General features: G+C 45.3%; 1 protein-coding gene across 1 annotated transcript in view; it reads left to right on the top strand.

The window, feature by feature from the left end:
* LOC109864536 (FYVE, RhoGEF and PH domain-containing protein 6) overlaps window positions 1–15,693 on the top strand; it is a 30,658-nt gene that overhangs the window by 2,540 nt on the left and 12,425 nt on the right. Inside the window, exons 2-5 of the mRNA XM_020452378.2 lie at window positions 4,155–6,447; window positions 8,977–9,094; window positions 13,453–13,520; window positions 13,665–13,695. Coding sequence (XP_020307967.2) covers window positions 4,155–6,447; window positions 8,977–9,094; window positions 13,453–13,520; window positions 13,665–13,695 — 2,510 coding nt within the window. The remainder of the gene's footprint in view (window positions 1–4,154; window positions 6,448–8,976; window positions 9,095–13,452; window positions 13,521–13,664; window positions 13,696–15,693) is intronic.

Raw genomic sequence — 15,693 nt, 5'->3', positions numbered from 1 at the left:
AACAGCGTTCAGCCACAAATGCAAGCCATACAGTTACCCGCCAAATACCGCCTGGTATGGCAACTGCTCCGTCCACAACCGTAAGGCTCTCCAGAGGGTAGTGAGGTCTGCACAACGCATCACCGGGGGCAAACTACCTGCCCTCCAGGACACCTACACCACCCGATGTCACAGGAAGGCCATAAAGATCATCAAGGACAACAACCACCCGAGCCACTGCCTGTTCACCCCGCTATCATCCAAAAGGCGAGGTCAGTACAGGTGCATCAAAGCAGGGACCGAGAGACTGAAAAACAGCTTCTATCTCAAGGCCATCAGACTGTTAAACCGCCACTACTAACATTGAGTGGCTGCTGCCAACACACTGACTCAACTCCAGCCACTGTAATAATGGGAATTGATGGAAAATATATCACTAGCCACTTTAAACAATGCTACTTAATATAATGTTTACATACCCTACATTACTCATCCATATGTATATGTATATACTGTACTCTATATCATCTACTGCATCTTTATGTAATACATGTATCACTAGCCACTTTAAACTATGCCACTTTGTTTACATACCCTACATTACTCATCTCATATATATATATATATATATATATATATATACTGTACTCGATACCATCTACTGCATCTTGCCTATGCCGTTCTGTACCATCACTCATTCATATATCTTTATGGTCATATTCTTTATCCCTTTACACTTGTGTGTATAAGGTTAGATTACTCGTTGGTTATTACTGCATTGTCAGAACTAGAAGCACAAGCATTTCGCTACACTCGCATTAACATCTGCTAACCATGTGTATGTGACAAATACATTTGATTTGATTTTGATTTGATTTTTGAATTGTGGAGTCAACAAAAGTCATAAATAGCACTATAAATCTTCATTTACCTTTGCTGATCTTCGTCGGAATGCACTCCCAGGACTCCCACTTCCACAAGAAATGTTTGTTTTGTTCGATTACGTTCATATTTATGTCCAAATACCTCCGTTTTGTTTGCGCGTTTAGTTCACTATTCCAAAGGCACAATGCGCGAGCACAAAATCCAGACGAAAAGTCAAAAGAGTTCCATTACAGTTTGTAGAAACATGTCAAACGATGTTTACAATCAATCCTTAGGGTCTTTTTTATAATAAATCTTCAATAATATTCCAACCGGACAATAGCGTATTCATTACAGAGGAAAAAGAAGGCATGGAGTGACTGCGCAGTAAACAACTGATTGGCCTCAGCCTAGTCCACTTGTTGAAATAGCTCTTATTCGACACCCTTCCACAATAGAAGCCTCAAACAACTTTCTAAAGACTGTTGGCATCTGCTGGAAACCTTGGAAAGTGCAATCTGGCCCCATAGAAACAGCATATTGGATAGGCAATCACTTAAATGAAACTACAAACCTCAGATTTCCCACTTCCTGGTTGGATTTGTCTCAGGTTTTCACCTGCCATATGAGTTCTGTTATACTCAAAGACATCATTCAAACAGTTTTAGAAACTTCAGAGTGTTTTCTATTCAATACTACTAATAATATGCATATATTAGCATATGGGACAGAGTAGCAGGCAGTTTACTCTGGGCACCTTATTCATCCAAGCTACTCAATACTGCCCCCCTGTCACCAATAAGTTAATGCGTTTGAACCAATCAGTTGTGTTGTGACAAGGTAGGGGTGGTATACAGAAGATAGCCCTATTTGATAAAAGACCAAGTCCATATTATGGCAATAACAGCTCAAATAAGCAAAGAGAAAAAACAGTCCATCATTACTTTAAGACAGGTCAATCCGGAAAATTTCAAGAACTTTGAAAAACTTCAAAAACTATCAAGCGCTATGATGAAACTGGCTCTCATGAGGACCGCCACAGAAAATGAGGATGCAGAGTTACCTCTGCTGCAGAAGATAAGTTCATAAGAGTTAACTGCACCCCAGATTGCAGACCAAATAAATGCTTCACAGAGTTCAAGTAACAGACACATCTCAACATCAACCGTTCAGAGAAGACTGTGTGAATCAGGCCTTCATGGTCGAATTGATGCAAAGAAACCACTACTAAAGGACACCGATAAGAAGAAGAGACTTGCTTGGGCAAAGAAACACGTGCAAATGAACATTAGACCGATGGAAATTGGTCCTTTGGTCCAAGTTTGAGATTTTTGGTTCCAACCGCCATGTTTTGTGAGACGCAGAGTAGGTGAACGGATAATCTCAGCATGTGTGGTTCCCACCGTGAAGCATGGAGGAGGAGGTGTGATGGTGTTGGGGTTCTTTGCTGGATACACTGTCAGTGATTAATTTAGAATTCAAGGCACACTTAACAAGCATGGTTACCACAGTATTCTGCAGCGATATGCCATCCCATCTGGTTTGCGCTTAATGGGACATCATTTGTTTTTCAACAGGACAATGACCCAAAACACACATCCTGGATGTATAAAGGCTTGACCGAGGAGAGTGATGGAGTGCTACAATCACCCGACCTCAACCCAATTGAGATGGTTTGGGATGAGTTGGACCGCAGAGTGAAGATAAAGCAGCCAACAAGTGCTCAGCATCTGTGGGAACTCCTTCAAGACTGTTGTAAAAGCATTCCTTATGAAGCTGGTTGAGAGAATGCCAAGAGTGTGCAAAGCTGTCATCAAGGCAAAGGGTGGCTACTTTAAAGAATCTCAAATATAAAATATTTTTAGATTTGTTTAACACTTTTTTGGTTACTATGTGATTCCATATGTGTTATTTCATAGTTTTGATGTCTTCACTATTATTCTACATTGTATAAAATAGTAAAAATAAAGAACAACCTTTGATTGAGAAGATGTGTCCAAACTTTTGACTGGTACTGTACATTTATAAATATAGAAAAATGAAACATGAATTTAGAAAATATGTATTTTTTGATTTGGCTAATTTCAAAATTTATTGTTGAACATAAAATGCTCTACCTGCATATCAAAGTTCCAGAATAGGACCTCTGCTACTTTTAGAATTATGATCCAATATGTAAGTATTACCAATAGAGTGAATGTGAAAATGGATTCAAAAATGGTCACCCTCTGTGATTTGCTGGATGTGCAATGATACAAGTAAAGGGAGGGCTGTAATTGATTACATTGCCTACTATGCCAATTTCTCTGTATAAAATGGGCCATAAGTATAAAACTAGCAGAGAATATTATGTCGAAAAATGTGCCAAATCAAACATTTTATATTTTCAATATTAATGTTTATATTTTGCAATATTCATAAATGTATGTAAGAAATGTGTTCTTAAAATCAAAATACTATTCATGTCACAGAGCAAGCGGTAAGGCTTCATATGACACCAACTTTTACTTTGTAGCACCTACAGATGAAACACTATGGCGTCTTAAAGGAGGCCTGGTTGAGGACAAAATGTATTCAATTATCTATCTATTATGTTTTAAGATTAAAAAAATAGCAAGTATATGTCAATAAAACTTTGAGTGTCTCATATTCAATGCAGAGTACTGTATTCATAATCCAGTTATCCATGTAGTGCAGGCTCAGCCTGCCACGGGCGTGTCTGGTGCCTGCTTAGAGACACATTCACACAGTAATTGCATTACCATCAAAGTGTTTTATTTGAGGGAGATGTGATGTCGCTTAGGTTATAGTTATTGTTTTTTTTATTGTTCAGCTTTTCTCTACAGACAGAACACAGTGAACCATTACAGTTGACTGTTTTGGTCAGGCTCATGATAGGATATATGAGTACAGAAATCATTTGGTTCTTTCATTCCTCACTTTCTGACCACTTGCGCCCAACCTTACTTAGTGAGCTAAAAATCCCATTGACCTCTAGGGGTTGATTCTCTGACCCTTGCCCTGCCCTCTCTTACTCCCACCAGCTGTCTGTGTGCTGCTGCTGGCTGGTTGGTATGTCAATGAGGTGGTGGGGTTCAAAGGATATCCAGGGCAGTGCATGCATTACAGCAGGGCAGTGGAATGCACTCTGTTTTGCTTTTTGCCTCCAGTTTGTGCCTTTAAACAGCCATAAAGGTTAAAGGGTCAATTCTTTATTTTCCTCCTGTGACGTGTGTGTTTTCAGCAGCCCCCCTCTCCAGCATTGTCTAATGTCTACTCCTCACTCTTCCTCCTCCTCTAATTCTCTACAGGTGTGAAGAAGCCGCCAGTGGCTCCCAAACCCAAACTCGCCCCCTTGGTGAAGCTCTCGCCTCCTCCCATCGCCCCCAAACCCGATCTTCTCTCCCAGCCTTCCCAATCCTCCCCCCTTCTTACCCAACCCTCCCCTGCCGTGCTAAAGAGAGCCAAACCTGTTGTGGCGCCCAAACCATGCCTCTCCAAACCCTCCGCCCCAACAGCCCCGGCTTCTCCCCCACCACCCAGACTCAGAGTACCCCAAACCCCTTCCCAGGAGTGCCAGGGGGCTGGGGACCACAGCCTCTCCTTCCTCAACTCCAGAAACGGGATCCTGTCGCAGCCCATCCTGCGCGACTCGGACTACATCATTCCTACGTGCTCCTGCGGACTCCAGGACTGCTCCCAATGCAAACGACTAGGGAATGGGAATGTTACAGAGGTCGGGAGCGATACGCTCGGCTCCTGGCAAAACGGGAATGACACGGAAAGCACTGGAACGCTGGTAGCCAATCGGCCATGTAAAACAGAGAACGGAGACAGTGAGAAGAGCGGAGGAGTGACCAACACCTTCCATCTCAGACTCAAGGACAAACCTCAGAGACAGGAGGGGCAGAGGGATGGAGAGGGGAGCAGGGATGAGGAGAAGCTGCAGGGGAACAAAGAGGAGAGACAGAGGAACCAGAAAGGACAGGAGGGTCAGCAGTATCAGACTGGGTCAGGGGACCAGTCATGTAATGTTCTTGAGGTGGCAGAGACACTTACACAGACTGAGACTAAAGCTTGTAATGCAGAACAGACATACACTGACAGCTGTAATATAGACTGCAATGAGAGCGACACTATTCCCACTCCCCTCATCCTCCCACTGGAAGTCTCCCCCATTCGCACCCCCCCACAGACAACCCCCCCCATCCGCACCCCCTCTCAGACTGTTCCATCCACCCGCAGCCCCCCACAAGTTTTACCTCCCACCCAGATGGACAGTGAGCCTGACAGCACCCCCTCCCACACAAAAAGCAGTACACAGTGTTCCAGAATACCCAGGTTACCCACTGACCTCTCAGTCCCTGCTGCCCCCAGTAAGCCCCTGCCTGTGCCGCTGCCACGCAAGCCCCGTAAGCTAGCCCTGGTAAGGCAGGACGGCCTGGAGGCCAGTACCCAGGAGGGAGAGACAAAGAACCGCTCACAGGGGGGAGAGGTGGGGGAGACTGAGGGGAGTGGGGGGAGATGTCTCACCTCAGAGAAGGAAGAACACACCCAGGGAGTGTATGACAGTCCCTCACCCTCTCAGGACCCTGAAGTTGAAGAGGAGCCTCACCCTGTGCCTCCACCTAGACAGAAGTCCCTCTCCCCCCGCCTCCACAGAGCCATCCACTGTCCCCTCAACCGAAACACCTCCCACTCTCTGGACTTGCTCTCTCAGCCTGAGCTTAACACACTAACATCAGAGAGAAGAGGAGGAGTGGATGAAGAGGAAGAGAAGGAAGAGGAAGTTGAGGACGGGTACGGAGACTTTGAGCGCTACCCCATCACCCGGAGCCTGCCCAAACAAATCAAGCTCAGCTGCCGCCCGCCCCCCGTCAGCATGACAATGAAGGCCAGCTCGGCGGAAGAGGGGGGGTCACCCAGGGCCCCACCCAGGAAGCCCCAGAGACACAGCCTGCCAGCGGGAGCCCCCCCGTCCATCACCCCCCCTCCACCCCCTCCGCACCACGCCAACACCCCCATGAGGGAGCTGCCTGCCACCCCACAGGAGAAACCAGCTTGGCGCTTCCCAAGGCCCTTCTTCAGCAGACAGAGCTCCTCCAGACACAGCAGCGGCGGCAGCAGCCGAGGGCCCCCCCAGGGGAAAGCAGCTCTGCTGGGGGGAAAACAGAGAGCACAGTCCTTCTCCTCGGCTGACCTGCTGGCCCGTGCCGGCGGCACCAAGAGGAGCCTTTCCTTCCGGAAGCTTCTGGAGCTGCGGTTGTCTGTCAGGATGTTGCCACGGTTACTGGCCAGAAGCGGCCAGTCTCTGGATTGTACCAGCGTGGAGCCGGGCGGGGGGACGGTGGACCAGTCCGACGGCAACGTGGGGGTGTCTGGCAGGGATGGAGAGGGGTCGGTAGAGTATGAGAACGTTCCTCTGTATGAGGAGATACCGGAGTACATGAACCTGCCTTTCCTCAGCGCACGGCTGGGCTGGCCACTCACCCACAGTCTGGACCCAAGCACACACAGACACAGTGACTCAGACGTCTATGAGGTGCAGGATCCATACGAGAGCCACTGCGACTATAAGCGACCCCATTCCATTGACTATGAGAGGTACAGCATGTGTGTCAGAGTGTGTGTGTTTGTGCGCGTGTGTGTGGTGTGTGTGTGTGACTGTGAGTGCGAATTCTTTCTTCCTCTGTCTACACACACAAAGGGTCTGGGTCAGGTTTCAACGGAGTGTGTGTCATTTTGTTGTCTGATTGCATAGTGCCTCTCGTGTGTCATGGGCGACTTAGGTTTCAACGAATCCAGAGTTACAGAGCTGATCATAATCCTTTGATCATTAGTTGCCTACAGTAAATAACTTGGTTATTACACCATGCTAATTATTGTTACCGTAGTGTTAATGTACCACGACAGTCATAGATGTGTCACTTTTAATGAGCTTTAATGCTTCATGAATTCGATATCCTGGAAAGAGAGACTCGAGCAATTTACAGTAAATGTTTTGATTTTGAGCCTAGAACAATGCCATGGGTGTGTGTACTGTGTTTAGTGGTTTCTATTTGTGTGTGTGTGTGTGTGTGTGTGTGTGTGTGTGTGTGTGTGTGTGTGTGTGTGTGTGTGTGTGTACTGTGTCACAGTGAGACAGAAAGTATTTTAGTATTTAGGCCAGTGTTTTTAGCACCGGTTGTGCTTGTGTGAGAGTTAGTTTTCACTTTGCAGTCTTGGTCCCACTTTGGTGCTAAACTATGCATTTACATGGTGGTAAGACCATGTCAGGTACATTGTGTGTACTATACCCATTATTACATAGTACTTACAATGTAGACCAACATGCTGTGTTTGTGTGAGAGTTAGCATTAGCAGGCTGTGCTTGTACGAGTGTGAGAGTTAGCTTCAGTGTTAGCCCTCCAGGCTCTGAATAGAGCATTGATGCGCAACAGGTTGGGCCGTTTTCCTGTGGGTTATTTTCAGTGGCCAGGGCAGGAAATGTCTGAAAATCGCAGAAATGCCACACTGCACTCTGAACAGGGAAAACAAACCTCCAGCAACCACCAGCCTCTCTCTCTCCTTCTCCCTCCCTCCCACTCTCTGGCTCTCGCTTTCTCATCTCTTCTTGTTCCTCTCCCATATCTCTCCCGTTCCCTCTCTCTCTGCCATCTCCCTCCCATCTCTCTTTCAGTTTCTCGCTCTCTCTCCTATTCCCAATAAACCGCTTTTCGATTGACTCAGCGTAATTTAATATTTTTCTACTGTATTGGACACAAAAATATTTGCGTGTGTGGATGGGTGAATGGACTGGACACGGTCCTTGCTAACAAGAGTCAGACCTCCCAACTCACTGTAATCACATCCTCATTCAAGTGTTCTTGTGTGTGTGTGTGTGTTTACCTCATATATCAAAAGGCAGTTGTGTGGGTGCAGTTGTGTGTGTGCAGTGCACGTGCATGCTCAGACCAGTATTTTGCTAAGCCACTCTGAGGCCATGAGATAAAGGCGGTCAGTCAGATTACAGGACAGGTAGAAAGACGGGCAGGTGAAGGGAAATATTAGACTCAAAGAGTTCAGCAGTAAAGAGCAGTATGCAACAGTTCCACATAATGTATATCTAGCTGCCCAGATCTGGTACTCCAGTTGGATAATATTAGTGTTTATCATTCACTGTGTGATTTTATGTGTTTCATCGTTTGAAAGATGCTTGCATTTGTGTGTGTGTGTGTGTGTGTGTGTGTGTGTGTGTGTGTGTGTGTGTGTGTGTGTGTGTGTGTGTGTGTGTGTGTGTGTGTGTGTGTGTGTGTGTGTGTGTGTGTGCGCGTGCGTGCTTGCATGCATGTGTGTGTGTATGTGTATGCCGTTGTGGTTGTGGTTGTTTGAAAGAGTGTGTATGTGTGTCGTGAATCTGTAGTGTTTCCCAAGCATCTGAGCCTGTTCCGTTTATGTAACTAGCCTCAGGCAGTAAACAAGAGGCACTCTGTGCCTGACCCAGTGTGCAGGAAGTCCTGTCTATGGAGTGAGAGAGGAAGAGAAAGAGAGAGTGAAAGAAAGGAGAGAAAGATGGGGGGTAGGGAAGAGAAACAGGGTATAGAGGGAAAAAGGAGAGACAAGAGGGGGGGGAAAGAAGTAGTCAAAATAAAGTAGTCAAAATAAAGAGAGTGACAGTATCTTATGAGTCCTCCAGATTAGAAAGTAGATAGTACTTTGGGTTTGTTTTGTTCAAAATCCAGCGGTGATAATATCTCCTGGAAAGGCTGTGAAGCCAAGATGAAAACATTAGTGGCACAAACACATGTTGCTACTTGTGCCACTCAGCAGACAGACCTGTATCAGCTGACTGAAGAGCACACTGGTGCCCTGCTGCCAGCAGACAGGCTGTCTGTGGAGTCTTCATGGAAACTATGTTTACCTGAGTACAGCTGTGGACAAAGTATTGACATCCGTGTTTCAGGCTGGTGATCATCTGAGTCCCATGGCTATAGAGACATTGTGCCAATTACTGCTTCCATAAAACATTCAAAAGGTCATTCAGAAGTGTGTGTACGTGGTATGCTTGCATGGATATACTGTATGTGTAAGTGCACACACACTCTGGCTGATAACCATGAGGATAATGCGGTGACCTTCCTGTTTTGCCTGCAGAGGCTGGCATGGATTGGACGATGCTCACTCTGAGGAGGAAGTCCACAGCTCTGACGAGGATGACAACAGCTCCACCTCCAGCAAGGAGCACCTGGAGCTGTCAGAAGAAGACAGACAGGTAGCTATCTTTAATACACACACACATCCTTATGTGGATGTTATTAACTGGGGATGGTAACACAATCTGCAACACTGGCTCAGGAGGACATGCTGGTACGCACACACAGGCCTTGTCAATAAGGTTACGGTAGGGCTCTTTAGATGTGTTTGCTCTGGTAGGTCCTATGGCCATGCAGTGAGGCGTGAGTGATAACAGAGGGGATATTACTGAGCCAGAGTAATGACAGTGATGACAGGTGGTATAACAGGAAGGATATTGGCAGGCTTAACATGAGTGATAAGGACACCATCGGACATGCGTCATGGAGCCAAAATGGGTGCTGGGCACAGGGCTCCATGAAGGAAAGAAAGGCAGGCGGGGATATCACACTGCCTGCGTGTGATGGAGCTGTGGTCTCGGGGGTCAGACATAGAGGGTTTATCGGGCAGGAATAACTCTGAAACTCCTGTCTGACCCTATGCATGATACTCTGAAGCAGCGTTTCTTAAAGTATGGGGTCGCGTACCTGTCAATTGTGGGTCGCGACCTATTGCATTAATTACTGGAATTGATTTGGCCAAGTGCAACTGCTCTCTCGGTTCAGTGCGCTCTCTGCTCAGTTTGGCAGCTGCGCGAGTGGGAGAGGTAGAGGGGGATACCCGTGTTCTTTGCGGTTTACTGGATCTTTTTTCTGCAGTTTTCTTGAAGATCATTGCGCGACCCACACCCTGCAGCGCTGTGGTTCAAACCACTGACTTGTTATTCCCACTCGCAGCTGTCATGAAATGGACTCATGCTAGCCACATGTTCTGACTGAGCTCAATCGTCATGAAATGGACTCATGCTAGCCACATGTTCTGACTGAGCTCCATCGTCATGAAATGGACTCATGCTAGCCACATGTTCTGACTGAGCTCAATCGTCATGAAATGGACTCATGCTAGCCACATGTTCTGACTGAGCTCAATCGTCATGAAATGGACTCATGCTAGCAACATATTCTGACTGAGCTCAATCGCCATGAAATGGACTCATGCTAGCCACATGTTCTGACTGAGCTCAATCGTCATGAAATGGACTCATGCTAGCCACATGTTCTGACTGAGCTCAATCGTCATGAAATGGACTCATGCTAGCCACATGTTCTGACTGAGCTCAATCGTCATGAAATGGACTCATGCTAGCCACATGTTCTGACTGAGCTCAATCGTCATGAAATGGACTCATGCTAGCCACATGTTCTGACTGAGCTCAATCGTCATGAAATGGACTCATGCTAGCCACATGTTCTGACTGAGCTCAATCGTCATGAAATGGACTCATGCTAGCCACATGTTCTGACTGAGCTCAATCGTCATAAAATGGACTCATGCAAGCCACATGTTCTGAATAAGCTCAATCGTCATGAAATGGACTCATGCTAGCCACATGTTCTGACTGAACTCAATCGTCATGAAATGGACTCATGCTAGCCACATGTTCTGACTGAACTCAATCGTCATGAAATGGACTCATGCTAGCCACATGTTCTGACTGAGCTCAATCGTCATGAAATGGACTCATGCTCGCCACATGTTCTGACTGAGCTCAATCGTCATGAAATGGACTCATGCTAGCCACATGTTCTGACTGAGCTCAATCGTTATGAAATGGACTCATGCTACCCACATGTTCTGACTGAGCTCAATCGTCATGAAATGGACTCATGCTAGCCACATGTTCTGACTGAGCTCAATCGTCATGAAATGGACTCATGCTAGCCACATGTTCTGACTGAGCTCAATCGTCATGAAATGGACTCATGCTAGCCACATGTTCTGACTGAACTCAATCGTTATGAAATGGACTCATGCTAGCCACATGTTCTGACTGAGCTCAATCGTCATGAAATGGACTCATGCTAGCCACATGTTCTGACTGAGCTCAATCGTCATGAAATGGACTCATGCTAGCCACATGTTCTGACTGAGCTCAATCGTCATGAAATGGACTCATGCTAGCCACATGTTCTGACTGAGCTCAATCGTCATGAAATGGACTCATGCTAGCCACATGTTCTGACTGAGCTCAATCGTCATGAAATGGACTCATGCTAGCCACATGTTCTGACTGAGCTCAATCGTCATGAAATGGACTCATGCTAGCCACATGTTCTGACTGAGCTCAATCGTCATGAAATGGACTCATGCTAGCCACATGTTCTGACTGAGCTCAATCGTCATGAAATGGACTCATGCTAGCCACATGTTCTGACTGAGCTCAATCGTTATGAAATGGACTCATGCTAGCCACATGTTCTGACTGAGCTCAATCGTTATGAAATGGACTCATGCTAGCCACATGTTCTGACTGAGCTCAATCGTCATGAAATGGACTCATGCTAGCCACATGTTCTGACTGAGCTCAATCGTTATGAAATGGACTCATGCTAGCCACGTGTTCTGACTGAGCTCAATCGTTATGAAATGGACTCATGCTAGCCACGTGTTCTGACTGAGCTCAATCGTCATGAAACGCATATACAGCGATGACTTTGTCTCTTTCATACAAACTTTAAGAAATAACGAGGAGCACCCACACTGTGTTTTGTGTGGGCAAGTGTTTAGTGATGAGCCTCACAAAAGCCACAAATGAATCAAATGACACGTCCTGACCAAACATCCACAGTATGACGGTAAACCCAGGGAGTTCTTTCAGAACAGGGCAGAATGCTTCAGGAAACAGTGCTTCCACAGTGGAAAAGTAAGTCAACTAACAAGGCATTGTTGTCATTTAATAACAGGTGATAATAAGCAGAAATAAGGGAGTACTATCTCTCATAGTAGTATATGTGAGTTTATCTTTCTAACAATCCCCTGGCCTTGTAACATTAACCAGCTAGTAGCTAACGTTAGCCAAAGCCTGCTAACTAGCTACTGAGAGTGCAACCCTAAGAAACAGTACAGATGAAGATAAAACAATTCAGGCCTACTGTACATTTTACTGTAGAAATTATTGTTGAAAACAAGTCTAGGTTGGAACTGTTGCTGTTACAAGTAATACTTTTTATTCTGAACTGGAATAAACTGTTTGAAGAAAGATTATTTTTTGGGGGCAAACACTCACAGTTCTGGGTTGCTCATCTGCAGCAGGAAGCGGTCTCCTGCCTGACTGAGAAAGCAGTAGATGTTCAGATCCAGTTTGGCACTACATACCTATGCAAGTCAGGGTTCTCAAGTACAGACACAGTGTTAATGCTGAGCATGACTTCAGTGTTGCACTGTCTAAAGCAGAGTCCAGAATAGACCTGCTTGTTGATAACTTCAACCACACACCTCTCATTAGGACTGTGTGTGTGTATTTTCTGGTCTACATCTGTGTGATGTGATCAATCAGTTTATTCCAGTTCAGAATAAAAAGATATGCATTTTTAACAGCAGCAGTTTCAACCTAGACTGTCTATCAACAATAATTTATACAGTAAGATGTACAGTAGGCTTGATAAAAAAAAAAAATCTGTACTGTTGCGGAGGTTTGCACGATCAAAAAGCCTGTGTGTGTGTGTGTGTGTGTTCTGTTATACATCTGTGTGATGTGATCAATCTGTTTAATCCAATCATTTATTGTATTTTAACCACAATAGTTCCAACCTAGACAGATATGTAAGAGTGTTTTTAATGGGGAAAAATAAACATGAAAAGATTTATGGGCAATGAAATGTACCAATATTTACGTATAGTTGCATATTTTCCTAAGCTTGGGTCCCAGGAAAACACTGGGTCCCAGGCTGAAAAAGTTTAAGAACCCCTGCTCTAAAAGCCTGTGTTTGTAACAGACAAAAACACGAGCACATACACACACACAGACACACACACACACACACACAATTAGGAGCAGGAGGCCCCTTCAGTCACGCAAGGGCAAGGCCACTGTCCAAATTAAGACCACCCCATTTCCAGCCCAGACCACTCACTATCAGACTGAAAGGGGGAGAGAGTAGTGAGGGAGGGAGAGTGCAGAGGGGAGAGAAGATAGCTGAAGTGGATAGAGAGTAGCGAGGGAAAGAGACGTGTGAAACGGTGGCTCTGCTTTCGGACATAATCTCTGTTGAGTGTCTGTTTAGAAACAGCAAATGGGCAGATTATTGTGCCTATGCATACTATAGCAGGACAGTCAGATGGTGGTTATTGTGCCTATGCATACTATAGCAGGACAGTCAGATGGTGGTTATTGTGCCTATACATACTATAGCAGGACAGTCAGATGGTGGGCTGCAGTGACCTTGTAAGTGGAAGTATGTCTGTACCGTTTAGAATATGGTTAGCTATCTTTTTACACTACATGGACTGAATGCTGTGCTTTTCTCTGTCTGTCTGTCTTTCTGTCTGTCGTTCCAGCAGGAGGATGAGGTGAAGAGGAAAAAGGTGGTGCATATCGCCCAGGAGATCATGAGCTCTGAGAAAGTGTGAGTACCCAAGACACACACACACACACGCAATCAATGACTTTATCATGAGAATATACCACAGAATCTTTCCTTTTTTTTAGCGCTGGGTGTCTTTTTTTGTCAAATATAATGTTTTACATTATACATCTCCTCTCCCTTCAGGTTTGTGGACGTCCTGAAGCTTCTTCACATAGTAAGTATCACTTAAGCCTCTGGGCTTTTGATGAGCACCATATCTGTGTGTTCAATGGTGTTACTCAGCAAGCCTTTGACTAGCTGAGCTGTGTTGCCTTTCTCCCCAGCCCCCGAGGCAGCAGTACTCAGCAGTGGAGTTGTCTCTGGTAGAACTGTTGTTGTTGTTGTTCCTGTTACACTTAGCAGGATCAGTGATAAACACTTAGACTCACATTTTCTAAATCATAAACGAAGCTAAGGAGTCAAGCATGTGTTGCTAGTTTCAACTTTCAAGTGGTGGCTTTATAGAGTGGAAACATAGGCTAGAGTTGTTTCATTATATTTAACTACCGGCTAGCTAGCTCACTGCTCCTGCCTGGTGGGTGGAATACCGTCCCTGCTCTGTGCCTGTCGGGGTGAAAAGTGGAGCAGGTAACCGTGACGACAGAGCTGGGTGCTTTGATGTTGGTCTCAGGGGGAGGTGACACGTGTGTGTGGGATCTCTGATGAGTGTTGTTAACTCACGGTGGTAGTGTTGTGGTGGTTACTGTACTGGTCTGGTCTACTGGGCAGGGCTGGGCTGTGTCAGGCTGAGGTGGTCAACTGTACCAGCCAGGTCAAACTGTCCTGGGCTCTTAAAAAGGATTTGATTTTGCAGCAGAAGATAGACTGTGTGTTGGATTTCAATATTTTATTTATTTAAAGGAGAAATGCTTTAAATCTTTTAATCCAGAACAGGCAGTTAACCCACTGTTCCTAGGCCGTCATTGAAAATAAGAATTTGTTCTTAACTGACTTGCCTAATTAAGTAAAGGTAAAATAAATCAAAAATAATTTGCATCTCGCATAGCCTTGTCTCTAAAATCTCTCTAAACCCACAATTTGTCTTAGACGGCCGCAGGGTCGACATTAGATTTCCTCTTAGGAGTGGCTTTCAGACTGCCCGAAAGGGAAATTGCAGGTACACACACACACACACACACACTGCCTTAAACATGACCCACTATGGGACTAATTTTGAATATGGGGCATGAGAGAGACGGAGAGAGAAAGGGAGATGAAAGAGGGGGAGAGGGAGACTTAAATAAAGAGGTCAAATCACATTCTTCAGTCTCCATGGCTGCCCCTGGCCACAGAACAGCTGCTTCCTGCAGTGAGTGAGTGGGTGGAAGACCCCCAGACATAGAAATGCCTCGGCTAATCCTGTGTGTGTGTGTGTGTGTGTGTGTGTGTGTGTGTGTGTGTGTGTGTGTGTGTGTGTGTGTGTGTGTGTGTGTGTGTGTGTGTGTGTGTGTGTGTTTTGGTTTCACACTTAAGTCCTCCCTTATACCCTATAGGATGGTTCTCATTTGATATGTTGTGTACAATAATGTGTTGCATTATATTTTCACTTGACTTTTGACATGTTTTCTAGAGATACAGTTGAAGTCGGAAGTTTACATACACCTCAGCCAAATACATTTAAACTCAGTTTTTCACAATTCCTGACATTTAATCCTAGTAAAAATTCCCTGTCTTAGGTCAGTTAGGATCACCACTTTATTTTAAGAATGTGAAATGTCAGAATAATAGTAGAGATAATGATTTGTTTCAGCTTTTATTTCTTTCATCACATTCCCAGTGGGTCAGAAGTTTACATACACTCAATTAGTATTTGGTAGCATTGCCTTTAAATTGTTTAACTTTAGTCAAACGTTTCGGGTAGCCTTCCACCAGCTTCCCACAATAAGTTGGCTGAATTTTGGCCCATTCCTCCTGACAGAGCTGGTGTAACTGAGTCAGGTTTGTAGGCCTCCTTGCTCGCACATGTTTTTCCAGTTCCGCCCACACATTTTCTATAGGATTGAGGTCAGGGCTTTGTGATGGCCACTCCGATACTTTGACTTTGTTGTCCTTAAGCCATTTTGCCACAACTTTGGAAGTATGCTTGGGGTCATTGTCCATTTGGAAGACCCATTTGCGACCAAGCTTTAACTTGACTGAAGTCTTGAGATGTTGCTTCAATGTAACCACATCA

The sequence above is a fragment of the Oncorhynchus kisutch genome, linkage group LG19 (assembly GCF_002021735.2).
Source record: "Oncorhynchus kisutch isolate 150728-3 linkage group LG19, Okis_V2, whole genome shotgun sequence".
Lineage (NCBI taxonomy): Eukaryota > Metazoa > Chordata > Actinopteri > Salmoniformes > Salmonidae > Oncorhynchus > Oncorhynchus kisutch.
The sequence above is the reverse complement of the archived record's forward strand: the minus strand, read 5'-3'. Positions and strand labels throughout refer to the sequence as shown.